The sequence below is a fragment of the Onychostruthus taczanowskii genome, unplaced genomic scaffold, assembly GCF_017590055.1.
Source record: "Onychostruthus taczanowskii isolate IOZ18803 unplaced genomic scaffold, ASM1759005v1 scaffold28, whole genome shotgun sequence".
NCBI lineage: Eukaryota > Metazoa > Chordata > Aves > Passeriformes > Passeridae > Onychostruthus > Onychostruthus taczanowskii.
In genome coordinates, this window is record NW_024500128.1 from 6,853,250 (window position 1) to 6,880,574 (window position 27,325).

General features: G+C 39.8%; 1 protein-coding gene across 1 annotated transcript in view; it reads left to right on the forward strand.

Annotated features, from left to right (window-relative positions):
• NPSR1 (neuropeptide S receptor 1) overlaps positions 1–27,325 on the forward strand; it is a 56,273-nt gene that overhangs the window by 13,407 nt on the left and 15,541 nt on the right. Inside the window, exons 3-4 of the mRNA XM_041407857.1 lie at positions 25,024–25,127; positions 25,458–25,551. Of these exons, the coding sequence (XP_041263791.1) occupies positions 25,024–25,127; positions 25,458–25,551 (198 nt within the window). The remainder of the gene's footprint in view (positions 1–25,023; positions 25,128–25,457; positions 25,552–27,325) is intronic.

Below are 27,325 nucleotides of genomic sequence, written 5' to 3' on the forward strand. Positions count from 1 at the left end.
TGTGGGGGTTTAAGTTTCCCAAGGGAAAATATGTGCTGTTTCTATAACAGTGTCCTGCTACTAATCCCTGCTTACAAGACATCTGTGTTGTACTGCTTGTGTATATAGGATATATTTATATGCTTCTATTGCCTTTTTTTTTTTTTTTTTCCTACGCTATGGTAGGAATTTTAGCACTTTTTCAGTAAGGAACCATTTAATATATGATTTTCCAACAATACTGTTCCTCCTTTGTTGTCTGTTGTACCTGTGTTTAAACTGGAAAAACAAACCACTACACTGCCCAAATTTCAACATGCATTTTCGTCAATAAATGAACTCCATGGTCTGAGCCACATCTGCTCAGGAGCATGTTGACTTTGAAGAAGTACTCTTAGCTGAAACAGACCAGAGTGTGCAAATTGATGCAAAGAGGCAGGCCTGTAACAGGTGATGTAAGAATCCTTGCAAGGTGAGGAGGTGAAGGTTTGCAGTGACTCGTCTTCTGAACTGCTGACAGCTGGTTTTCCTGTTTGCCTGAATCATCTGTAATAAATTATTTTACTTCTTATCTCAGTTGTGACCTTTATGCCACTTCCTTCATGAGCCAGCAGTATTTTCCATCAGGTAAGGCAGGTCAATACAGTCTCACCCCACAGCTTGGAAGCATCAATCACAGATCAAGCATTACAGTGTTCACAGGAGTTTCAAAATAAACAGTCTCTGCTCAAAGGGTTCCCGGTCCCAGATGAATGGAAGGTACTCAGGCAGCCAAGCAGAAGTACAGGCAAAGAAAGAAGAGCAGAGGAAGCCCCAGATGGACATCATCCATTTCATACTTACTGTCAGGAGCTACTGCTGTTGCTGTGCTGGGTAAGTGTCTGAGTGGGAATTTTTCCATTTTGTACCCATAGGAAAGAGGACTTTTTATACTGGAATGGAGGTCCACAGAGAACTATTCACTAGGGGTTTAAATACTGTCAGCATGAAGGGAGAGGAAGGCATTGCAAGTGCAATTTTGAGGGAGCTGAAAGAATCAGTGACAGTGGCAAAGACAAGGTGGCCAATATACGATTAGATGTGGGCAGCAAATAGTGCTATACAGCTGATGCTATAATTTGACTGAGATTTGTGTGTTTTACTTGCTGATTCTTCTGATTTCCCCTTCCCTAAAATTATCCTTGACTTTTAAAATTGCCTGAGTTCAACAGTCTGTTCCATTTCGTATTACAAAAATTCACATAGGAAACTCACTTGACATCCACATCTGCAACGATAAAAGAAGTAACTTCAGCTTAAACAGCAAGGCTCCTTTCAAGCTATGTCGATTTCTTTTTTGTGATGCTGGAGTCAGAACTCTCATTTATCTTCTCTCACCAAGACTGCTTGTCAGTATTTTGGCACAAGGAGATGACTTAATTCCTGAAATGGAGCCATTTCACTTTCTTATCTTTAAAAATATTATTAAGAACAAAGCAAGCTGGCAACAGCCATCATCCTTTCACAACAAGTTATGAGGTAGACACAGAACATTATGAAAACACTGACTTGTCACATTGCTTTGACATGCCAAGCATATTTAAATCCTACCAACTAAGGCCTAATCTCCTGGCAAACAGTTTCTGCTTAGTCAATATTACTACTTCCATCTATTTTGAGGTCCTTAAAATATTTATTATTTCTGCCCAGTAGCAGAAAGAAGAATAATGGATATAGCTTTATCTATGCAGGCATTTCAAAGCCATTTAAAAACTTTTTGTCTATTGATCTGTGGCTCAATAGTTGAGTGGCACCCTCAATTCTCACATTTTCCCACTGGTGTAGTACCAAAATGGAATTAAAATTCAGCCTTTGTGTTAGAATAAACAAGGTATTCAAAGCAAAATTGTGCATAATACATGAATAGGAAGTGAGCGCTGTTGTTCTTCTTGACTGGTTGCCAAGCCAGATGCAGATCAGAAGTAACTAACTGATTGAGGCTTCTTTCAATACCAACAGAATTCAGTGGTTCAACCCACTCCACAAATCTAGAGAATATTCTTACTGATCCTTTACTACCTCATAATTCAATGTGGTGCTCAAGGTTGCAGGGATCTGTAGAGATGTGAGTAATCCCTTCAAATTCAGAATGCTTAAGGATGTTGCTGAAGCCTGGATTCACAATATTTCACATTAAATATACACTTATACAATGCTTGTGTCAGTACCACATTTAAGTCTATGTCTAACTCTCAGTTCATGCATAAATCTCTTTGAAATTGTCTGTGAATTAAGCACTAGGAAATCAGCTAAGAGTTAACAGCTGAGCTGAACAATAGTACTAATCACTCAGCATCAGCTAATTTAACAAAGAGGAATATTGCCATATTTACCTTGTGTTCAGTTTTCAGTTTGCCTTTGGGCATATTCCTCTTCTGTAAAATGTTGTTCTTAGAAACATGTTTGTCTGTGCAGACTGAAACTAAAGCTAAGTTTCCTACAGATTTCTATCTCCAAGGTAATTTAGTTTCTCAGAAAGAGCAAGCTCTGAAGATTACCCTGTGAGGAGGGTATTTCTAAGCACTTTTCCCCAAACACTTTTTCTTCTGAGCTTAGCACAAGTTATGCTCATGGCATAGCTATCTCTCCTGGCAGGAAATCTCTTACATCTTCCCCTACCCGATGCCATTTCACATAACTTCAGTGTCTTAGTGTATTTAAGATGTTTGCCTCCGACTGAAATCACCAAGTGGTTCAAGATCAAAGAGTGGGATGAGTTCACAGGCGCTGTATAAAGCTGGAAGTATTGAAGTGAAATATTGTTGTTTTCAGAAAAGGTGGTTTGTCCGCACATTTATATCTGTATAGGTCAGTTTACCCAGCTCTACCAAATGAAGGTCTTCTTAAATTTACTCTCAAAATGTAAAAGCAGTGGACATGAGGCATATATCAAATTATTTGAGTAGTAGTGGATAAGAAATGTAATTTATGGGCGAAAGAGTTACTACTTTGTAACAGTAAGAACTGCTATTATTTGACCAATTCCAAAACCAATCAAGCAATACATTAAAAAAGTCTAAATTTGAATGAAAATAAATGAATATAAGAGAATGAGTGAAAAGAAATAATTTTGCTTCTCATTATTTTTCATTCACCTTTAACTACAGAGGAATGTATTTAAGTTCCTTTTATTGATGAGAAGTAGGTAGTTTATTTAGATCTTTTTCTCCAACATTACCGTCTGGAAATTTGCAACTTGAAATGTCATGACCTTTAGCTCAGTGTGCTTCTATTCCACCATTTAGCAGAAATCAGTAATTTAGGAACAGTGTTACATTTTGTCCATTGTTAGGGGTAGAAATACATGTAGGCACTTCACTGCATGCCAAATTTTAAGCTGTAGTCTGACAGTCTTGTTTGGAAATATGTGCTCTCACATATGTATTGCTGTGGCTGTAGTGAAGAGAGAAAATAGAAAGAACATCACCTAACTTCTATGGTAGCTTACATATAAACAGGAAAACAAGAGATTTTCTGTACACATATGTAGCTGTGCAGTCCATATTATGATATAAATACCAAATCCTAAGAGATGACTTGAGAATGACATTAAAAAGACAAGGAGGTAATTTAAAAAGTGATATAAAGATATTTGTATCATTACCTTCCTCAATTGTTCCCAGAAACTTGAAGGCCTTGGTCCTCACCACTGCACTCATTTTGTCAGTGTTTGATAAAAAGCCAATACACTGAGAACCTGCTACAAGACAACATAAACACATAGGTGGAAATGGACTGTGCTAAAGCAGAGTGCTGCTTTATTTCTGTGCTGCTTCCACCCAGAGAGAGCATGACTGTAAAACTAAAACCAGCTGGGCTCAATCACTGACTTCTAGGGGGACTTTGAATTAGATGACTGAAGGCAGAGACTACCAACTAATTTTCCAGTTAAATGCACTAAATGAGTGCATCTAACTGTGCAGCTACAAGAGCTAAACATACAAATTTTGTACTTCTTTTCTTCTTCTCTTTTTTTTTTTTTTTTTTTTCTCCTACACCAAAACCAGTAGGGTACCGGATACTGACTGCTTGAATGCACTGTGCCTGTCCTTTGATAATTTTCTTCATTGTTCTATGTGACTTGAAGGAATGAAGATGACTTGTTGCTCCATGATCTGTAGAAAAGCTTAATATAACAAAACCATTACCAAAATTAACATGTAGAACATTATTAACAGATAATGGTCTCTGTTCCAGCTTTTCATCAGGAAAATGATACTTGGAATATTTCTGCACTTTAGAGAAATCATACATACAAATTCATCAGTTTTACAAGTACCTTAGACATCACAGTGATTATGAGCGTTGGAAGTTAATTGCACAGAACTAATTAGCAGCTAAATCAGCAAGTCACCTGAACGGAGGTGGACTTTTGGCAGCCAAAAAGTCCATAGAGTTCCCAGTTATACTGGAAAACTTGCCTATCTTGCCAGCTGGGTCTTGGCTGGAACCTGCCAATATGATTTACACAATTGTCCACCTAAGACACAGAAACTTAATGCACAAAACTGAACTAATTCCCAGAAATCTGTCTTCCTCCTCTTTCCACACTAATTGTCTGCTATTTATAGGAAAAATATGAATGCTGAAGAAAGGTGAGGGATTTCATCATCCTACCTGAAGAAAAGAAAACTTAGAAGAAGTTACAATCATACTGCAGAATTCATTGCTAAAATTGAAAGAAGGACATGTGCATTTCTTATATTCATTATGTCCTAAAACCTCTTGAAAGTGTAATTAATGTAAAGAAACTGTCTCTGCTAATGGATCATCTGTGTTCTGCATTGCATGCTCCCATCACTGCTGAACAAGGTTTGTCAAGATTGGGAAGAAAGAGTGTAATTTGTTAATGTTCCCTCAGGCACAGACACTGAAATTTTACAGAATACCCAGTGGCATCCAAATTCCCCACTTTTGCAAGCAGCTTGATTCCCAAACACCTATCTGGAAGTCTAAAAACTCTGCAAATCACCTGACTGCACACATGGCTTGATAAATAGGGAAATAAATAGACTACATCCACCTTTCCTCTGTAGGCTATGGAAACTATAGCATTTAGTACAACTTTCATTTTGCATTTACGGAATAAATGTGCTTCAACTTACCAAGAGCAAAAATGGTCTCTGGGAGTAAACACAGAAATATTAGTATTGCTTATTCAATGCATCCCATGAAACTGTGTGAATAAAAAAATTGTTGCATGGCTGCATTAGCTTCCTGGAAAAACAGCAATCATTTTTCCATGCTGATTCTGCCAAGAAGATGAATTCAGTAAGAGGAAAGCAACATGAGACTTTAAGTGAGGTATGTATTAGCATGCCCCCACAAACTGAAACATAATGCAGGATAAGATAAATGTGATCACAGCCTGCAATACCCTGTGGCAGCACGAGGCAAAACAGATTTGCTACCCATTGCCATTCCTTGTGATTTAATAGCATCTTGGAGAGACTTGAATTCTCCTTTGAACTTTTACTCAGATTTGAAGATGAGTCATTGTTCCCTAGTTTGTAATATGAAACTTGGACACTGGTGCTTTACAATTCCAGTTTGATATTATGAATCATCTTTTACTATACTCTAAGATTTCTTATGTAAAGAGCCATGAGTATTTCTGCATGTCTGTATGTATTCATTTATCTTTGCATAAATGGTTAGTCAAAACATAGTTTCTATTTTCCCAAGGAAAAATATCCAATACATGCATTCCTCTTAAAATGCATTTTCTCCCAAACCAGTACTGAAGTAGATGGGGTAAAAAGTGGAATATCCTCAGAAGGTAGGAAAGGAAACAGGAAGTGAACTTCAGTATCAAAACTGAGAGACAGAAAGAAGCTTTATGTGAATGAGATATGTTCTCTTTAGGGGTATCAGGGCCTCTATTTCACACTGTTTGGTCAGCCAGCCAAAGGAAAATGTTCACAGAAAACAGAGGAGATTTTATGTTTTAGAGGTGAAATCATGAAGCAAGAGGTCTGACACAGAAAACTTGGTATCCTGAAAATACTTTATTCCGGTCCAGTCTAGTAGCGTAGGAACATTGAATTTGGGACCAGTGCTCAAACAATCCATGGAGTTACACTACTCGCCTGTGAAGTTTAAAGCAAAAGAAGCTTCTTTTGGTGCAATATTTACCTCCTTGCAAAGGTAAAGTTATGATACAAGATACAAGATTGGGACTATAAGAAAAAAAGGTAGCCTTGGAGACTTGGCAGTAATCCTGGGGTCTAAGGCAGTTGGATCACCTTTGCCTTTATTGTATGTGCCCAAAAGGTTTGGAGTCAAGCAAGTATGAGGAAAGACAAAGAAAGAGCAATAAATCAAATCTTGATTCAGTAACCAGAGAGTTTTAGGCCAGAACGAGATGCCCCAAAAACCTGGTTGGGAGCTATTGTAGAGATGGGACATTTGGAGAATGCAGAAATGAACTGTAGGTTTGCTGACAACAACTTCTGCTTTAGAATTCAATTCCAGACCAAATCCTAAGTGTTTTTAACCAGCCCACAGATGGAAGCCTGTTATGTTATATTTTTCTTAATGCTCATGTAGTTTTAGATAATTAAATACTTTCTCAGGGGATCACTGGGAAGTCCAGGAATGGACCCAGTATTTGTGTTTGCTTAGACTCTATCCAGTGGAGCTCACTGCAGTAGGAAACAGCAGCACTAGCCCAAAAAAAAAAAAAAAAAAAAAAAAAAAGCTGATGTGCAGTAACTATAGGAGTAGAATGCAGTGTCTCTCCCATTAGAGGCAATATAAAGGTAATTTGCTACTGGAAGCAAGCATGATCATCCCCTTAAAAACCCTGTAATGACTTTTATTTATATAGCCTGCTTTAATCTTACAAATGCAGGAACAAGATGTCCATGATTCATGATTTGTAGTTAATGCAATCACAACCCACTAGGCAGACATCCTTAAACCAGAGGTTTTCGTCTATTTTCTGTGAACAGTGGTCTTCAGATCCCTTTCAGGTAGCAAAAACCACTCTGCAGCTTAAACCCAAGTACAGAGCTGAGGTTCACACAGGCAATGAGGACTTATGAAAAAAAGTAATTTCTTTCCTCCAAGTACAGTACCTAAATGCTGCACTAAATTGTTCTGGAAGAGGGCAGTTTGTGTGTTCATCATACATAGGGACTCAGTGTGGAATTTTCAGAGTGCCTAGGGATAGAAACTGTGTCTTCCTCTGCAAATGCAAAACAGCAGACACACTCTCTCTGCCTGGCAGTAGTTCCAGTACCACGTTTAGTGTAGGATATGGTCATGTGGGCTTTTCTTCACATTCCAGTGGACCACCTGGGACCTGAGAATTTAGCAACATAGATGATATGCCCTCATTTCATCTGCATCTCAATCACTTTAACACTCTGAAGCCAGACATATCCTTTTTTAATTTGTATTTTTTTTGAGTCATGAAGTATTTTCAGTAGATGTGTTGATTCTTGTACAAAGATATTGAGTATTTCCTTATACAGCTTTTAGGGACTTAATAGGCTTCAGTTTGTAAATCCTCTTGCTTCTAAAGCAGGGGAAAACCTAACTACAACAGGCCTATAAATATGCAATACAGTGTCCAATGATTATTCCTTTGCAGTGTATGTGTACGCTTAAAATCACAAGCAGGCACTAGACTTCTGTTCCTAAGTCATCTGGGAGTGTTTCTGAATGCCATCCCTAAGATTTGGGTCCCTGGATATCCCCAGAACGGAAATAAGAAATACCAGTGTAACATCTCAGTGACAATCCTGTATCCCCAAATTCACCCTAGATCATGCAATTTTAAACTAAGACAGAATCAGTTGTTCTGTTTGCTTTTCTGGCTAATAAGTAATTTCTGAAAGGATTAAAAGTGATGAGTGGACCTTATATGCCCTACCTTTATCAAAGGCATTGTTTTCTCATTTCAACAGACACACACAGCCTAAGCTTGATTCCACTTACCCACCTGCAGATTTCTGCATAGGAGGTCCACATTTACCATTTCTGTTCTTTCAGAAGAAGCTGTCATTCCTTCAGATCTTTGCATACAAATGTTTTTCCTGACTAAACAGCTGTGTGACTAAAATGAAAGCATTTCCTTTCAGCTGTGGGGTTTTTTGCCAGTAGCTTTTTACCCCATCCCCCCCCCCCCCCCCCCCCCACTTTCACCTGCAATATAATTTCTCCAGCTCTGTGCTGACACTTGCACTGTGCAGCTAAATTACTGCGCTGTCACAGCTCTGCTGATACCCATTATCAGCAGATAATGGGTATCAGCAGATTATAAATGTTTGTATGGGCAACTACAGCACTTTGAGGGCTGTAAGACAAAAATGCAGTATGGTCTGGGCTCATATGCTAGAGCAGCCATGTGGTATTTGAAAGAAACAGCAAAAATAACAACAAAATTCTAATCTTGGTAACTTTTCTAGTCAGCTAAGTGAAATGCAGATTAGCAAGTATCTTCAGATACCTTCCTTGTTTTACAGCTGGGTGGTTGACTACATAGATGACAATTTACATTTGCAGGTCTTTGACCAAAACAATTTTAATCTGTGACCTTCTCCACCTGAGGAAATTACTGTTATTTGGAATATTACACATTTTGTTTTGTACAACATCATTAATACTGAGATTAGCTCAGCTGGTGAGAGTTTGGTGCTAATAATGCCATGTTTGTGGGTTTGATCTCTGTATGAGCCATTCACTTAAGAGTTGGACTTTGGTCATCCTTCAGAGTCCCTTCCAACTTAGAATATTCTGTGATTCTGTGTGATAGCAGGGAGGGTGGAGGGCAGATGCCCTGTTAGCCTCTTGCCATGTGTACTTAAGTAGGTCTGAAGAAAGCCCACACCTTGACATCAGTCCTGGGAAGAAAAATGGGACATAATTGTCACAGAGATAATTGGAATAAATCTCATGACTGCATTCTTGCACACTGGTATTCATTTTAGGGATTATTCATGCCATCTATTTTAGGCACCTCACTGTAGGTATGTAAGATACTAAGTCACCCTTCCCATGCTCAATTTATAGCCAGTAGAGCAAAACACTCCACGCAGCTCTATACTTGGGTTTAAGTTTCACTGACTTGCACAGAAGGATTCAATTCCAAATTTAGATCTCTAAAGTTGACTACATAAATCCCTCCAGTGTTCGTACATCACCAAATATGTCAGGATTGCTATTCATTTTTGACAACTAAGAACCTAATCTTCCTCCTTGTCAATCAGACCTCAGAAGGCTCTGACTCAAATCCCATCCCCAAACACGAAGTTTTACAGAGAAGGTATTTCTCAGAACTTTTCCATTTGTTTATATTCAAGCACAGCAAGGCATAGCAGTGTTACCTGATGGAAAGTGCATTATTATTTCTTTTTGTGCTCAGATTTGTTTCTTAACTGCCATCTGGAACTTTTCCAAGATTTTCTAGGTGCTGCCCAAAAGACAATTTGTTCATGAAATCACAGAATCGTTTAGGTTGGAAAAGATCGAGTCCACACTGCCAACTCCATCACTAAATCATGTCCCTGTGTATCACATCTACATCTCTTTTAAATACATCTGGGCATGGTGATTAACTCCCTTCCTTAGGCAGTCTGTTCCAATGCTTGACCATCTTTTCTGTGAAGAAATCTTTCCTAATCTTTCCTAATATCCAAACTCATGTTCCCCTGGCACAACTTGAGGCCATTTTCTCATTCTATTTCTTGATACTAGGGAAAATAGACTGGCCCCCAACTTTCCACAATGTCCTTTCAGGTAGTTGCAGAGATCTAAATGGGATGTGGAACAAAAGTGTATTTTAAGTGATAAATATTACTCCAAACCTGTGCATTAACACTGCAGCTGCATGATTAGACTTAAGGGAGAATTTTTGGGATCATAGAATAGATTAGGATAGGAAAGGCCTTCAAGTTTGTTGAGTTCAGTGCATGTAAGTGCTGTGCCCCACTGTGTTGGTGAAGAGAACCACCTGAAATCACTGAAGGATGCAATGGGGATCTGATTCTGTTTCTGCACACATGTAATACACACACAGCTGCATCCACCCACCCACCCCCACACCATAGCCCTGAAATAAAAAAAAACTTGCAGGTAAGTCACACATTTCTCCACTCCTGTAATGTTATGTTGCAGGCAGTAGCAAGCAAGAAAGAAGAGTGAAGACCTGCTTAACAAGAACATGATCAGTCAAAATAGGATGGAAATTACATCTGGAAAAACCTCCAAACATTTCATTCACAAATCAAACTTTTTGCTAATTCCTAAGGAACAGGGATAACAGCACTGAAAAGCAGAAGTGTTTGATTATGCCAGTTTCTTAGAGGTTACTGATAACAAACAAAAGGAATTTTTTCTTGAAAGACACTTTTTACTTTCATTGTAAACTAGCAAAATAGAACAATAGACAAAACTCTATTCAAATACGCCAGAAACCTACACACTAGAAGTGGGCAGTAAAGGGTTGTATGCATGAGGAAACAGTTTGCTTTGAAATTGTGGGAACTTGAAGATACATGACAAAAGAGATGTTTATTTGTTTCCTAAAAAAAACCCCAAAACCCACAAACAAAAACCCATATACATTTTGAGATGGTATTGGTTTTTTGATGGACATTTTCTGGTCTTGAATGGAAGAATGATTTCTACATTTTCATTTCCAGCTCCCATAGACAGAGAGAAAATCAGGAACTGATGCCACATATGGAAAGGATGGAGAGATCTCTTAGAAAATGGCTTTTCCATGCTGCAGAAATAGGGACTGCATAATCACTGTTTTTCTAATGTGTTATGGGAGTGCTGAAGTTACTGCTATATTACTAGTAAGTCCAGAAAAAATTTAAGGTATATTAAGTATGGTAATTTCAATGCTCATTATGAAACTGTCTCTCCAGCTGATAAGCCAGCTGAAATACATGAAATGCCATTTTCTGCTCAGTCATCTTTGTTTAATTAAACATGCAAAACTTTTAGAAATCAAGGGGACATTCTTATTTAAACCCTTTTCTTAAGAACTGCAAGGTCACAGATGTTTGCTTATGGAAGTCGTTGGCAGACTCCCTCTAAAAGGGCTGAAAAGCAAAATGTCTTTTTCCCTCATCCTTAGCATGGAATCCAGTGTCACCACTCCTGAGGACAGCCTTGTACATAACACTGGTAAAGTAAGGGTCTTTCAGTGTTTTGTTCATCTTTTTGAAAGGAGAATACCGTGAATATTTCTATCTTTCATTCAGAGAATCAATTTAAATTTGGATTTCTTCTTATCCCTGTCAGAAACACATGCAGGCGCACAGCAAGCTTGACACATTTTAAGTACTGAATTTGTTAGATGGTACTCACCATTTGAATAATCCTCACAGTACTGGGAGCATGAGACCCGTGAAGGCTCTACTACAGTACCAATCCACTCATGGAATCCATGCATCTCCAATCTCTGATGAGGTTTTATAGTGTTGTGTTACTCAAATATCAAATAAGTTTCTTTGTGTCAAAGAGTTATTAGTGGCAAATCTCATTGCTCTAAGACAGAAGCTCTAATGAAATTTTAATGCACAAAAGACAGCACAGTGATAAAACTACACACCTGAAATCTTTGCTTTGGCAAGGTGTCTAATCTAATATTAATAAGTGACAACCACATCAGTTGCACATCAACCTAGTTTCTCTGAAGTGTCCTCATAGTATGCTGCATAATCTTCTCTCTCAAGCACACAAACTTCTTAGACAAACAAATCAGTAATGTATCCTGAGCCTTTGCAGTCTGGCTGTAAGTGAAGACTAAGTCTCCCTGCATGGGTATGCTGGTACTTACAGCTTGCCAGGTTCAATGGGTCGCCACAACATGGTGTCTCCGAAATGCCCAGTTTGCCTTCCCTGCAGTAAATAAACCTGCTGGGTTTGTTCAAAATAGAGCAATTTTGCTCTCAGGTATTTCTCAAAGGCCATCACATGTCTACCAAATGCTTGTTAAACCAGATGTTTTTGAGTAGTGTGGGCATGTGGCACCCCAGCTTACTGGGACCTGCTTGTAGAACGACTGAGACAAGATTCAGTACTGGCCATCTTCTGAGGCCTTGGAGAAAATGGATGGCTGATGGAAATCAGCATGGAATTGTTTTGCACTGTGTCTGGGGAAGGGGAAAGTGTGTGTATATTGCCTCAAGTATGGATTTTCTGTCACTAATGGCATTAAAAGCATGTTTTGTACTCTTAAGTTACCTTAGTGTAAGTGCATACCATGTCCAAAGGCATGGAGCATGAAACAACTTGTATACTTAAAACTGCATTTCAGCCCTCTGCCTACTAACTTCTTTTGGTTATAGGGGAGGCATAACTCCACCACTGAAAGTAACTTTTATCTGCTCTTTTTGGAGGAGCACTCACACTCCTATCTAGACCAAAGTTACCCAAATCAAATGTCTACATTCAGAGCTGGAAGTGGAGAAAGAGGAGGGGAGCAGTGGAGAGGAGGAAATGATGAAGTCCAGTTTACTCACTATTAAAGAGGAGTCCCTAATACACCAAAATTCACCCGAAGGGAAAGTAATTTCCATTTTAGGGGAAGTAATGAGTCGACAGAGAAATTGTTATTTGGGATAATGCTCTTGAGGCCAACGGAAAAAAAAATCCTATGTTGACAATTTCATACTGACTAGAATGGTACCTGTTGTCTGCATGAAGGTTTTAGATGTTGCAACATACCCTGCATCCTTTTTGACTGCAATTTGCAGAAATATTTCTTAAGGCCACAAAACCTGGACCCTGTAGACAGTATGAAGTTAATGCTTAGTTTGCAAAAGAACTAGGCAATATAGAAAAATAGATGGAGATAATAACACCAACATTTGAAGAAAATAATAAATGGTAGAAGAATTCCCCAGCACACTATAAGTATTAGCAATACTTATTCAGCTGTTGAACTCTACAGCAAGTCTTGTTGCTCTTCTCTTTCTGAGGAGAGCTCCAGGTCACCTGCACAGGTTCTGGTTTTGAGAGAAAGCACATCCTCAGATATGGTCCCAATTCATCAGGTAAAGGAGAAAACATATGTCTCAATATTATGTCTGAACATAACATTCATGGATGTTGCCAGGCAAGGAGATGGGAAGATTGCTGTTTAATGCAGACAGAAAATAAAGCACTATGCCACTTTCTCAGTGAACATCAGGATTATCTTTGAAATGGTTCCTTTATTATTCTACCTGGCAAAGCACACACAAAGCACACGGGCACAAAAGACACTCTTGTCCTCTGTGGCCTTTGCAGGTCTCCAGAACTCTCACCTAGGGAGCCAATTCACATTAGCAGGTGAGCCAAAGCACCTTTGCCGGACTGGGCATCTCCAGAGCCTCCATGGTTTGGGAGAACACTCGTAAGTAGAAGGGAAATTGTTCAGGATGCTCTGGAAAGGCTCCTTCTGTAGGAGATGAGATTACTCCAGAAAGAATGTATGTGCCACCTGCCAGTCACTGAGCTTCCAGCAAACCACACTCAGACTCCTGACTTCTTGAACTGGAGGGAAGAGTCAGAGTCAAACCAGACCACGGTGACCGGCAGGAGAGCGCGAGCTGTCAGCTCAAAAGCCACGACACCAACTCCAAGAGAGCACATCTCAAAATATTAAAATGCATTAGAAGTATTAAAGCACTTCAGCTTGTGTACTTTATAAGTTATGAGCACAAAAGGCATTTGCCTTTTAATAATGTTTTTTATGAGTTGCCTGAGTGGCTTGCAAGCAGTTCAATATCCACTGCTGCATGCCATTACTGCTGTAGTTTCTAGAAGACTGCTTGGGAGACTCAAGAAAGAAAATTACTGTGATCAAAGTCAAATTACAATACACAATTGTATTTCTGTGAATCCTCTACCCAGCTAATACAAATAGACTGGAAAAAATCAATTCAACAAGATTGTAGGAAAAACAAAGCCATGCTTCCAAAACCATGCCCCTTGAAGGTATACTTTTAAATAACTCTGTGCTCCACTTACAAGGTTTATAATGTCAATGTGAATTTGAAAGGATTTGTAAAAGGAAATGGTTTTGAGTTCTAATATTGGACCTCTTTGTATGCAGATACTATCACAAACAAAATGTTTTGCTCTTGCTCAAGACTAATTTGATCATTCTGAAATGTTACAAATTAATGGACTACTGCAAGATAGAGTTTTTCATTTTCAACTCTATTTCCAAATCCTTAAACACTTACTCATTAGTATACCAAGTACATTTTCAATATGAGTGCTTTGGTAGGTTAGCATTGTTTTCAGCTAACAGTATTTCCACAATACATTTTTTGTGCCTTGCGGAAAATGTTCTTGACATGATAGTGGTTATAAATTCTTCATATTATGCCATTTATTCATCACAAAGATAGTTTCCAACCTAAATAATTCTATGATTCTAACATGTTTGCAAAAATATTCACATCCCTTTCTAGACCCTTCATTGCTTCAGATGTAGATAAACATACTTGGATCTTCATTAATTTTTCCCCACAGTTACATTTTTGGTGTGAATTTTAAATAAACACAAAACTTCATATTAATTCATCATTTGGGAAGACATTCCAATTTCAGAAGTACTTTGCTAGGATGTTGACTGACAGGATGTGGAAAAGGCACAAGTCAATTGATTTTAGCTGAATTAGAGTTGTTGTTTACACAACTTTATAGTCAATCAATCTCAGTGAATTACCTGCAGGGAAAATCCAAATATCTGGTTATTAATCTCAAAGATTCTCATGCATTTTTGGTCAGGAAAAGCAGCCAGGCCTTTTGGAAAAACTAATGTCTTTTATGATTTTAGCATGCAGGGATTTCAATTTTGGGCTGCGATTGCAACCTTGACACAGCTTCTGGCTGGCTGGCTAAGCCCTTAAACTAAAATTCAGATGCAATCCAAATGCTGTTGACACTGGTGGGGCACTTTGACTCCATTATAGCAAAGCCCTGTGTAGGTCTTGGAGGTTTTTTGTGCCCTCATATCTCAGGTTGAACCCTTTGGGAACCCAGGGAAGGAGTCAGAGCGGTCTGAGTTGGCCACACTGACAACATCTGATGCACCAGCTCCATACAGTGCCACAGTCCAGACGTGGTGTGTATAGGCACAGCCTTTATTCACATCAGTAACATAGTTTGGGAAAACGGAGCAGCAGCATCTCTAAGTCTGGCTGCAAAAACAATGGTCCTGTATAATGCCTCTTTTCATAAATTACTTTCTTCAAAACACCACGTTTTTCGAAGAAGGCAAAGTGCAAGAACAGGTGGGGTTTTATTCTTGTTGCATGTAATGAGGCATAGGGAAACATGAAGGGCAAGAGGTGAACTCAGGGTTTTCTATGGGGCTCCAGAGCAAAACCAGACACAAGGATGGTTTAGGAAGCTTGTTTTGATAACCTTAGGAAGGTTATTTTGATAGCCTTTCCTGTGGCCCAATGGTGGCCCTGAATATGTTTTGTAGATACACTTGACAGTCAACGAAATGAACCATGCATTTTCTACATCAGCAGCAGTCAGCTTTTGCTGTGCCAATTTATGTCAGTTTGTAGGAAGCCTTAATTCTTGTTTTGACAGCTACAGAATTGTTATGTGGTCCTGAAGGACTGATTATGGCTTTCCTATCTTCAGCCTGTTTCAGACATTCAAATCCTAATGACAGTTGTGTTATGTTTGTTTTTGGTTTTGTTTTAATAAAAGGTGCTTGGCAGATAAATTGTATAATCCTCTGGGTCCAACATTTCAGCATTAAGGGGAGAAATGGATTTCTTTCTGAACTACTTGGAAAACATTACCTCTAAATTGTATGGATTCCTGTTTGATTCCCTGATGGATATCCAGGCAGGATTGTCACCTGGCATAGAGGACATTTATTTTACAGTTACTCTGCATGAGAGTTTGACTTCTGTTGTTAAATATAGATAGGGATGTGGAGTTTGCTACCTGTCTTTCTTCATGTGCCAGCAGTAAATGCTGACAAACAGGATTGCACAAGTGTGGCGCTGCCAACAGCATGGCCATAACGACTAACTTTACCTGGAATCATCACTTAGGATCTCATTAGCTCCCATTAAAAGACATGACTTTAAACTTTTGACATCAAAAGTACAAATACATCATTAGCACCTTTTAGTCCATCATCGGTACTGCAGCACATCTAGTTGCAATCAAACAGAAATTATGCTGGAAATAGCCTTTGCATGCGCTAAAGTTACCTTAACAAGATCAGGGTTTTTCTATTCCCCTCTTGTATATTAAAGCAGTGATATTTATTTACTTAGATTGTCTTTGTGTCACTAACAATAACACTGACACATTTCCTTTTACCCATCTTTGCAAGGGCTGTAGGATGACACATCCAACATTTTCATGTGGTAGTTCATCACCTGCCAGTATGTCCAACTCACGTTCATGTGTTTTATAGGTTTTCTCTGGAGAGGCACTTCCTTTAACTCCATTGCCTAGCTGGTTACCAAATGTTTACAAATTATTAACAGGATTTATTGAATTCAGGTCAAAGATATCATGTGGCGCTACAGAGATCCAGTTGCTCTATTAAGACCAAATGCTTAGAAGTCCATTTTGGCCATGTTCAGCTCAATTGCAGGACTGAGATCCAGACCACATGTAATGAATTTTCAGCCTGTTCTGGCACTGCAGCATATTTAATGGAAAACAGCTCAGTGTGCATTTGCCTGATCTGCCTTTTCCACATGATGATTTTACATGGGAATTTGCCAAGGAAACTAACTAGTGTGCTTTTGTTCATGCTATGAGCAAACACCAGGGGAGACAAAGCAGATACGAAAATGGGAAGGAACACTATCCTACTATTCTGTAAAGGAAAGCCTAAGCTTCAACAAAAATTGAGCTGCAGCATGCAATGTCACTGCCTGAGCACCATGGGAGTCTGATTTACAGTTTGCTGTGAGGGAAGAAAGAAGGCTTTACCCTTACCACTCCTACTTAAATTAAATTATCTGCATCAACAATATCTGAGCCAACTAAGGCAGCGTTGGAAGAAGTGTGGGTAATCAATGACTATAGTGACCTGGGTGCCTGAACTACACCAACAGAAAATACTCCTAGGATGGTCCACATTTTTAGATGAGAATAGTCACACAGCTTCTGTTGTGACCAAGATATAAACCTGCTGTCCTTCAAATACTTGAGGAAAAGAGTTGGCAAAAGGACCAGTACAGAGGATTCAGAAGAAATATGTGCAAGATGTTGGGGAAGCAAATAATTAAAAATTGAATTGTTTGGTACTTGGTATCTCAGAATGTAATTTTTTTTCAGGGAAATGTTACAAGTATAGGCACCACTTTAAATATATACAGCAGCAATGAATTACAAACAGTGTGATTCCTTTGTCTTTTGAGGAGGCGTACCCATGTTTTTCTGTGTTTAAGTAAGGCAAATTGATCCACAGGAGTGTGTCTTCTGCATTTACACTGAGACATATTCTCTTTACACAGAATGAACCACTGAGCAACTGCATGCAACAAAATAATATTTCATCTAGTAGAAAGTGGTCTCATCTATGTGCAAGTAACACAAGATGGGAAGAGAAAACTTTATCTTAGGATTCAGAATTATCACCAACTTCATCTGCCCCTGCATATTCCCCCTAAGGGCAACTGCCAATCCCAAACCACAGGATCTGGAGGCGTCTGAAGAAGGGGTCATCTGAATGAAAATTACTTGCCTTTACACTTCTGGTTCATAATACATCTTGGTTTTACAAGGAAACCATTCTCCAGTAATTTCTTCAACTTTGTGAGAGGAACCAGTTTTCTGAATAATGAGACAAAGCCCTCTGTTTTGCCCACACCACTGTCCCCCCCCCGCCCCCACCGCCACCCACTGTATCTGATGTGCTGCTGCTGTTCCCGTTATCCTGCCCTCTTTGGGTAGCTGCCATGCTACTTCTTGGCAGAACTGCTGGATCAGTCCAGCTCTATCCCCAGAGCAAAGGTGTAGTAGGAAGAGATATATTAATAAAGGCAAATTAAACAAAAGCTGAATGCCTTTCACAATGGCAGGGCATGTTACATTTCAATTCCCGGAGGCCTGATCTCCAGGTCTTTTGTAAGTGCTGCTTCTTAAGAGGTTGGTACTGTGCAGTATATGCTTTTCTCAGCCCTTCATCTTTCAAGCTGGATGAGCTATGGAGTGAGGCTGAGGCATCACTGCATCCATCCTTTACATATAACCTAACAGGGCCTGCCTCATCTCATGAGAAAGTGGATCTCAGAGTGGAAATATAAGAAATGCAACAAATAAATTGGGTGCTCACACAGTTCAACAGCATTTCCTGTCACTTCCAGTGAGCCAGAAAGAAAGCACCACTTCTGCCACCAAAAAAAAAAAAAAAAAAAAAAAAAAAAAAAAAAAAAATCCACATAGCTTTAACAGGTCAATTGAGCAGGTTTTCTCTTGACAATTTTCGATCGGGTTTTAGTTCGTACATTACATTTGGTCTTCTGTTCCAGGCTGCCAGGCTTGAAGGATAAAATGCCCAGGAGCAGCACAGTACACATTGTTAGTACATGTGGCAGAACTGCTGCTCCAATGCAAAATGTGTGCTTCAGTGCAGGCACCACAATGCAACAAAGCACTTGTGGGTGTCCTTGCTGATTCCCCACAAAAACTTAGTGCACCCCACATTTTGGCTCACACTTTCTGTCCTTTTGCCAGAGATTTTCTGGCAGAGAGCTGGGATCCTTGCACTGCATAAGCACAATCACATCTGCTTCGTATCAACACTTCTAAGATAGTTAAAATCAGGACTGGCAGATTCATGGCAGCTCCTGGGGTTGTCAACCATCCTCCCTATTGGTCCTGCCTCCGGCACGGTGCCCAGACACTCCGCAGTGCTGGAGCAAGGGGCTGCAAACCACCACAAACTCAGATCAATGCACCTGGAGGGGTTGTGAAGAGGAGGAGTAAGTTGTCAAAGCATGAGGGCAACTCTTGCACCCAGGCCCCCTGCACCCACCCTGCTCTTGCTGCATGGAGAGGCCACACACCAGGCTCTTGTGGCTCAGTGTTTAAAGAGCTAGACTGTCATAATTTGAAAAGGCATCTTATAAGTATCTTATAAGTACAGATGCTCAGAGCAAGGACACAACTTTTTCACTATCAGGTCCTGAATGAGAGCACAGAGCAGGGTATATTTTTTAGGAAATGTGGTTACAAAATTATTTCTAGTGCAGTAAATAGTTGCAAAGCCATCTGTGAAATTTTCAGTGGAAAGCACAGACTATGTGAAGAGCAGGAGAAAAAGAGCTGCAGGGGTGCCTGCAGGAGGTAGGGCAGCTTCTCCTGCTCTCTTTGCCCTGTGCTTGTACTAAAGCCAAACACCAGGACCCTAATAACACCTAATTTAAATTTCTTGCACCCACTGTAATAGCTGTAGAAGTATCAGATGTGGGTTTTGCTAACTTGCAAGGCAAGTTCACAGCATGGACTCTGGTTAGCTGACAGCACATAAAGTGTGATACAGAGCAGCAAGGTCAGGGAGCAGTGGCTGCCTCATCAGTTCAAAAATCATGGATGGGACCTTAGTTTGGTCATAGGGCAATGAAGCCACTTTTGTTTTTAAGGGTCTAGCACTCTGTTACAGACAGGTGTTAGTGAACTGCTGCTTCTGATGCTTCCAGAGGAAACGCTCCTTGGGGAGTGGTGGGTGATGGGAATGTACATCACAAGGTCCAAAAAAATGAGCCATATGAAGTGCTCAGCCCTGACCAGGAGCTTGCACCCTTTGTCTTGCCTTACAAAATATGTTGCCTTGTGCAGCTTGGTGCTGTTTACAAAGCAGAACAAAATATACCTCGTTAAAAGGGCATCACTCTGTAAGAGACATGAAAAGAGAGATGGTATTTTAGTAAGAGGCACAGCTTCACCAAGAAGTCATGGATCACCACGTCCAACTTAATAGAACTGTTCTCATCAGGGGAAAATGAAACTGCAGCTGAGATGACATGTGGAGCTTTTTAACCCATCACAGCTTACCAGCAATCTGCTCTCCTCTTCTGACAGAAAAGACTTTCAACCTCAGGGTAAGTGTCTTGAGGGAAGAGTGGTGTCAGTAGTAATAATAAAATGATAGAGATATTTTCTTGTAGACTTGCTAGTGCAGATTTTTTGTCTGAACCTCCTTAGTTGTAACAAAAGGAATATCCTAAAGTCTGCACAGGTACATCTTTTTGGCAATACCATCACGTCAATGAATTTCTATGAACATATTATCTGAGACAGTTGTAACCTGTCTATTCCCAAGCCAGATTGCTAATTACCTCCCTTTGCTTTATATAATGAACTTCTTTCTCTGTGGAGGGCTTTTTGGCACAAAAATTTGTTTCTCTCACACCAACAGCAAGCTGACATTCAGATTTGTCCCTCCAAGGGCAGTGATTTCTTTTTTATATATCTGAGATCCGTCATATGAGGCAGCACCCACTACCCAAGCTACTGCAATCATCTCCTGAACCAAGTGGTTCCTGGGTTCAAAAGCATAGAGGCAATGCCTGCACTCATCCAAAATCCAAAGGCATTTTGCTAAAATGATGGAAACCTGAGCTATGTTGGCCTTTAGGACCCAGGATTTTCACAGGTTGTTTCAGTACCTGACATATTTCCCAAAGACAGATGCTGTAGCTTTATATTCAGCATGTTTCTGTCTCCTCTGGGAACAACAGGGTGCTTCTCCTTCTCAGGCATTTTCTTGGCCTTTTTGATAAATGCTGTCTAAAAGTGCTGCATTTTGAAATGCTGACAGGTTTGTAATTGCAGACACTAGCTCTGCCTTTGAAGACTGGCTGTGGCCATGGTGTCAACAGAGAGGAGGCAGATAAAAGTTTGCAGACCTGTCCAGTTGCACAAACCCCACAAAGCTGTTCTTCCCTCCCTCTGCCCAGGCAAAGGTATCTTTACTCTGTACCTCCCTTTACTTTTTAGTATTATTAAAATCTCATGGATTTTTTCTTTTACATTTGTTTATAGAAAATCCACTCTCCCTCAAGAGCAAACTTTTTCCCTCCCTATCATACTAGTGCCATGTTCTCTCTTCAACAAGGAATTGTTTAATCTTTATCCTTCTTTGAATATACATTTGACTTAAAAGTCACAAATTCTCACTTGCTGGCATCTTTATTTTGTATCAGAAGAGAATATATTTCATTAATTGAATTTCTGCCTATTTTTCTGATCAATTAAATGAGTCTATAACCCCACGGTTGCCTAGCAATGCTGGCACAGTGCCACAGTAAACACACCACTGCCTGGTAAAAAAATTCAGAAGACTGTTAAGAAGGCAGTGGCAATGACAAGCTTGTACACAGTTGTGAGTGAAGGCTGTTTAGGACAGTTTTCAGAAATTATCTTGGTGCCATTTGGCCCAGGAGCACTCATCGGTGAAAGAACACCAATATCTAACACTTGAGCCACCAGCTGCCTAAGGAGTGGTGAGGATACTCAAAGTAATGAGGACACTGAGGTTTAGAGCAAGGTATTTGCTATATCAGCTTTGTGTGCCTGACATTCACCACTTAGGATGGCAATGATGCAATCCAGTGACACAGTTTGAGGTGCAAGCTTGCCAAAAACAGCCAGGGAATGTGTGATCTGCTGAGATCATTGCTGAAACCAGCTGACTTCCATGCACGGACCTCTACTACAGCAATTCAAATTACATGGCAAATGAGGATTTCAAGATGCTGTGGTCATGATTATAATTGCATCTGAGATGATACAAGGGTGAGAAGGATTCATCTACCAGTGGCAAAAGGTGTGCTGGCAATTCATTATCTCTGTACCAGGTTTATAGTGCAGGCATGTTAGGGCTTTGTGCAAAAAGAGGCTTGCAAGAAAAACTGCTGTGAAGGTGTGAAAAATATAAAGTATAGTTATTGAAGGTGTGATGAGCATAAGAGAACAGATTAATGAGCAGCACATTTAGTGTCTAAATCACTAATAAAGCTCTGCGCTAGGTACTTGTGTCTCTGGAGAGTATATAGCAATCCTTTGTCATAATTTGTAGGTTTGCTGCATTTTCCCTTCATGCTGTGTGATCACCAGCACAAAGCACATTATTTATTTGGTGGCCCTATGCAAAATCTGCAGGACAAATCCTCGAGACATATGTGGTCATACTGAGAGAGCCTGGTCCTTTGCAGAGATGGGATAAGAAACACTCTCTGGAGTAGGCAGCAGAGGACTGAAGGATACTCTGAGAAAAGTTAGTCTGGTACTTTTAGGATTGAAAAGACAAGAGATATTTCTAAAACCTGAGGAGGGCATGAGGGCATTGAGTGGGAGAATGTTTCTATAATTAAAGAGCATTGAGAAATCTGTCTAAATTTGGCCCACACAGGCAGCTGGGTGCATTGGCTTTGGTACACACGTGTGTGTTGTGTTCAGGGGCACGTGCTTAGAGGCTCATGCCAAGCCCTCCACAGCAATTCTGAAATTCAGCACAGGGAGCTCTTAAAACATACTGCTGGGGGAGAGGAGCTGAGGCTGCCAGCACAAAAAAACCTGTGAAGTTTAAACCTCATTTAAAAGCCTCTGCAGCCACCTGAAAAGCCTCACTCAATGGCTCTCAAGGGAATGACAATTCTGAGTTGTCTTTAAAGCTCCTGAAGTACTTAAGGCTATAGATATATTTGTAGGTAATGACACACAGTGGGTAGAGACCTGTAGCATGGAAAAGACAGAGCTGATATCCACATTCTGTATTTCCGGAGAGGGATCTGCTTCTGCTGCATAAACTTCGCCATGGTTCCTGAGCCTGAGCACTGGCTGGTAGCTGCATGGTGTGGGATGCATGGAGGGCAACTCTGGAGAGTACTTTTGGGCTGAGCATCATCCAAACAAAGGCTCATTTCCCTGTGGATCTGCATCACAGGTTAAAAATCACACTCCTGATGCAAACTAAAAAGCTGACGTGGGTATAAGCTGGAAGTGTGTTGTCTGGGACTGCCAAATTTCTTACCTGAAGGAAACCACCAGCATGCTGTCCCATCTCCCACCACAGCTGCAGCATGCACCTCTTAGGGACTCTCTGATGCATTGAAAAGAGATAGGAAGCTGGCCGTGAGAAGAGGGGAATGAGGAGACAGCCGAGGTGCTGAGGGGCTGTCCTTTCTCCCTCCATTTCCTCTTCAGAGCACTGACATTGGCAGGAGGGAGGGCAGCCTCTGCACCCTCCCCCTCCTGAAGAAAGCTGAACCCTGATTTAGCACTTGCTTGGCAGATGCTCAGACCATCAAAAGCCGGAGGATGCCCTGAGGTGAAGCTCTATTGATGTGTAATACTTTGAAGCAATATATATTTCATTACTGTAGAGAGAAAGAATATGAATCAATAATTCAGGAGTAAAGAAAGGGAAAGGGATCAGTTGGAACCACTGCTGGAGGATGCATTTCATTTTTTGAAACACTTAAACTGTGTGTTTTTTTCAAAGACCACCTTAATTATATACCTACAGTCTTTTCCGTAAAGTCTTAAAGCCACTGTACTCATCAGAGAAACAATCATTCCTTACCCCATCCCCCTAATCAATGGACAATATTTAACATAGTATTTCAAACCACAGACTTCTTTCTGGAGATTGTCTCTGATCCAGCCTCTCTCTGGAGGTAGGGGAAGAGAGAAGAGAGGGAAAATGGGGCTGGGAAATGCTGCGAGAATAAAGAGCAAACCAGTATTAATTGAACAGTAGTCATAAGGAGGGAGGCAATGTAGTTACACTAATTTAATTTTGCACTAAGCCTTGAAGGAGAAGATAAATGAAACAAGAAAATGAGGAGATAAAGGACTACTGATACAGAAAAAATAACCCTGATTTTCCAGTGAAGCAAAATAAGTTGCTTTTTCTGAAGCATTAAGCTGAAATCTCAATTTCCAACTAGAAATATCTGAATTTCTGGAATTTCAAAGGGCTTAGAAGAAATCTATTTTGCAAAACACACACCTATTTGCTTGGAAATAGTGCCGCAAACTGTTTATTTCTCCAAACATTTTTTTTAATTATTGAGATGTCTTGTTTCCAAAGGCATAAATTTCAAACCAAAGTCTTCTGATATAGGGGTTAAAATATCTTTATCACACTAAACTTTAATGATGGGTTTTCAATGTGTAAAATGGTGGTAGCAAATGAAACCCTTTATTTATGTATTATAATATAGATGAAGCTCTTTCTTCATATAGCTTGATTTTGTCCTGGAAAATGGCATGAAAATTTTCGTAACCTTTTTCTCCCTTTGTGGTAATCTGTGCAAGAAGAGCAACGTGACACATTACTTGAAGTGGCAGAACATTGGACTGGTACACATTTTCTTCCATGGACTGCACTGAAAACATTTATCTTGTCCAAGTGAGAGAAATTGGTTTTAAAGACAAAACTTAATATTACCTGTGTGTAAAACAAGAGTACCAGTTCTTGTGATTCATTTGTAAAACTTGCATCTCTGTGAGCACTCACTTGTTCAATAAGAAACAGAAAAAAGACTGGAATACCTCTTTAGATTTTATTGCAGGAGAAAAAAAAAAAGAAGAAAAAAGAAGAAATAGCCTGAGGTGTATTTTATTTGGCAAATATAAAAGTACAGGCATAAGTAGGTTAACTTCAAGCTGACAAGGCACAGTTAGTCATTAATTAATTAAGTTCACAAATTAACTCCTGACAGAATTTCCACTAACTTTAGCAGCATTTCGTTGCCACTCCAGGTAATTTCACAGGAGACTTCTTAAAGTGAAATAACAGATAAAGAATAAAGGACTTTTAGTGGTTCAGTATTTGTTACAGCTGTAATCAAGCTGACACACTTAGACACTAATTATGACGTGTTTTCAGAGGCTTTCCCAGCACCTCTGGCATACTGGGCTGAGTGGTCATGGCTTGACTGCCCCTAGACTGGGGAGCTCATACATCCTGAGGGTCCTGCCTGCCTCTGTGGTTCACCTGAAGTCATGTATTTGCTTCTTCCAGTGCTTATTCCCTTAATTTCTTTGTAGATTCATTCACAGGACTCATCAACATAATGACTGACATCATTTGGCGCTACACTGGAGATTTTATGGCCCCTGATATCGTTTGCAGGGTCGTTCGCTACTTCCAGGTATGAAAACCTCATGCTTTGTGCCCTCATAGCAGTAAATTCTGACAAAAACGCTGTGTAGAATTTTTTCGAGTAACAAAAGTGCAAATGTTGAAAACGTTCATTTAAAGGTCAAACATATTAAAGCATGTTAAATATTTTAAATTTTGTGGACAGGAAAAAGCAAAAATACCTGGGTGAATATACAAGGAAGGGGGGGGGGGGGGGGGGGTCCTTTTTTTTTTTATTTTTCAGTAAGTTTTGAAATATTCCTAGTTCAGAGTTCTTGCTGACATCACCTTCTGCAATAGATGTGTCTCAACTGTTGTCTTGTTGTACTTTCTGCCCCAGGTGGTCCTTCTCTATGCTTCCACTTACGTCCTCGTGTCACTAAGCATAGACCGGTATCATGCCATAGTTTACCCCATGAAGTTCTTGCAAGGAGGTAGGAGAATTTCAGTACCTTGTTATTGCTGTAGACATTATTGGATAATTTTTTAGTTCTCAAAATTCTTAACCTTTTTTGCTATGAATTATTCATTCCTGATTTAGCTACATTTGAACTCTGTTGCAGTTTTCCAAAGGACGAAGTAGCTGTGGTTTCAAGATTTATTAAACTCCACTTAGCCCTCAGCAGCTCTTATAAGTATTGTGTTAGCAAAGAATGAAATGACATTTTAAAAAGTGTAATGGTTTTCATTATATTCCAGCACTTTTAGAAGGTTTTAACGGGCAAAAACTGTCCCTTGTTCCACTATACTGACTGTAGGAGCTGCAACACCTATACTATCTATTTATTCACATTAAAAAATAATTTGGATGGAGGGTGTACTGAGAATTCACACAACAGTTTGATATATCTTCAAAAGAGATAGCATATAAGTTTGGATATCTGTTGTTCTTATCATTTCCTCTGTTTGTTTGGTTTCAGGGTTTTTTACAGCACTCAGATAAGTCCTGGCCTCTTAGCAGTACAGTTTAAACAAAATTATTTCTTTCCCACAGAGCCAAAGTGGGGCGTTAAGTACATTGCACTGAGTGAAGAAACAGAAATTGCAGGTGGGGAGGAAGAAGAACAGTTACAAGAACCGTGAGGTCTGGAGGATGTGCTTTAATCAGATGCAAATATCATTCTTGTTTTGGAGTAATGATGGCTTTTGCCAGACGACTCTATTCAGGGGATCAGGTTAATGGTCCTTCCTGGCCTTAAAAACCTGAGAGTCAATCACAGCTGAGACAGTGGCACAGCTTTTAACAGGCAGATGTTAAGTTCTGAAAGCTTCAAAACCTTGTGTGATATTTAGCTTTATGTTCCCCAGCATGCAGGGAGATGGATATCAAGGTTTTCCCAGCAGGGTTTGGGAGGGTGGCATTGCTCTACAGCTCCTTCATGAACCAGGCAGGGCGGGGGCTCATAAACCTGCTGGCTGAGCAGGATGAGCTGTGTGATGGACCCACTGGCATTTCTTCTTAATTCATGGTACAGGAAAAGCAGTGCTTGTTAAATTACTGCTTGGGTATAGAAAAGAATTTGATGGGTAATCTTTGAAAAATACTTTGAAGTTGAAAAAGAACTGATGAAAAAACACTTCAAATCTTTGCAAAAGCCTTTTTAAAATCCCATTTCCTATACATAGACCATAGACGTTTTTTGTTTGATTTTTTTTTTTTTTTAACTGGAGAAAAGCAGATGTTGGTCCAGTTGAGAGTAGCAAAATCATCAGCTGGGTGCAGCTCTGGTCAGGGGAAAAAGGTCACAAGCAGAGAGAACACTGACAAAACCCATCTGCCTCTTGCAAGGTCTGGCTACACACTGATGCACAAGCAAAGAGCATGTTCATAGGAAAAAGGAAGAGAGCTGTAAATCCAAAAGAAGGCTCTAGAGAGGTATATTTAACATAGCAACTTTCTGGAATGTACATAAAATAATCACCTTTTACACCCAGGTATTCCTTGCAGAGGTGACGTGTGGGACGCTTTTGAAATGCCCTCTTAGCTATTCTACAGATGGAGAACAAAGAGATTTACAAACCTTTGTCATTGGTGATGACACAGAGGAACTTCATGAATAGTTCTGAGTCAACCTGTGGCAAATTTCTTTGCAAAATGAAACACTCATCCCTCCAAAATCCTTCAATCAAGAAACAAAAGGGTTCTTTCTTCTTATTGATTTGAAAAATTATGTTTCCATATAGCCTTGAAATATCATTTTAGAAGAA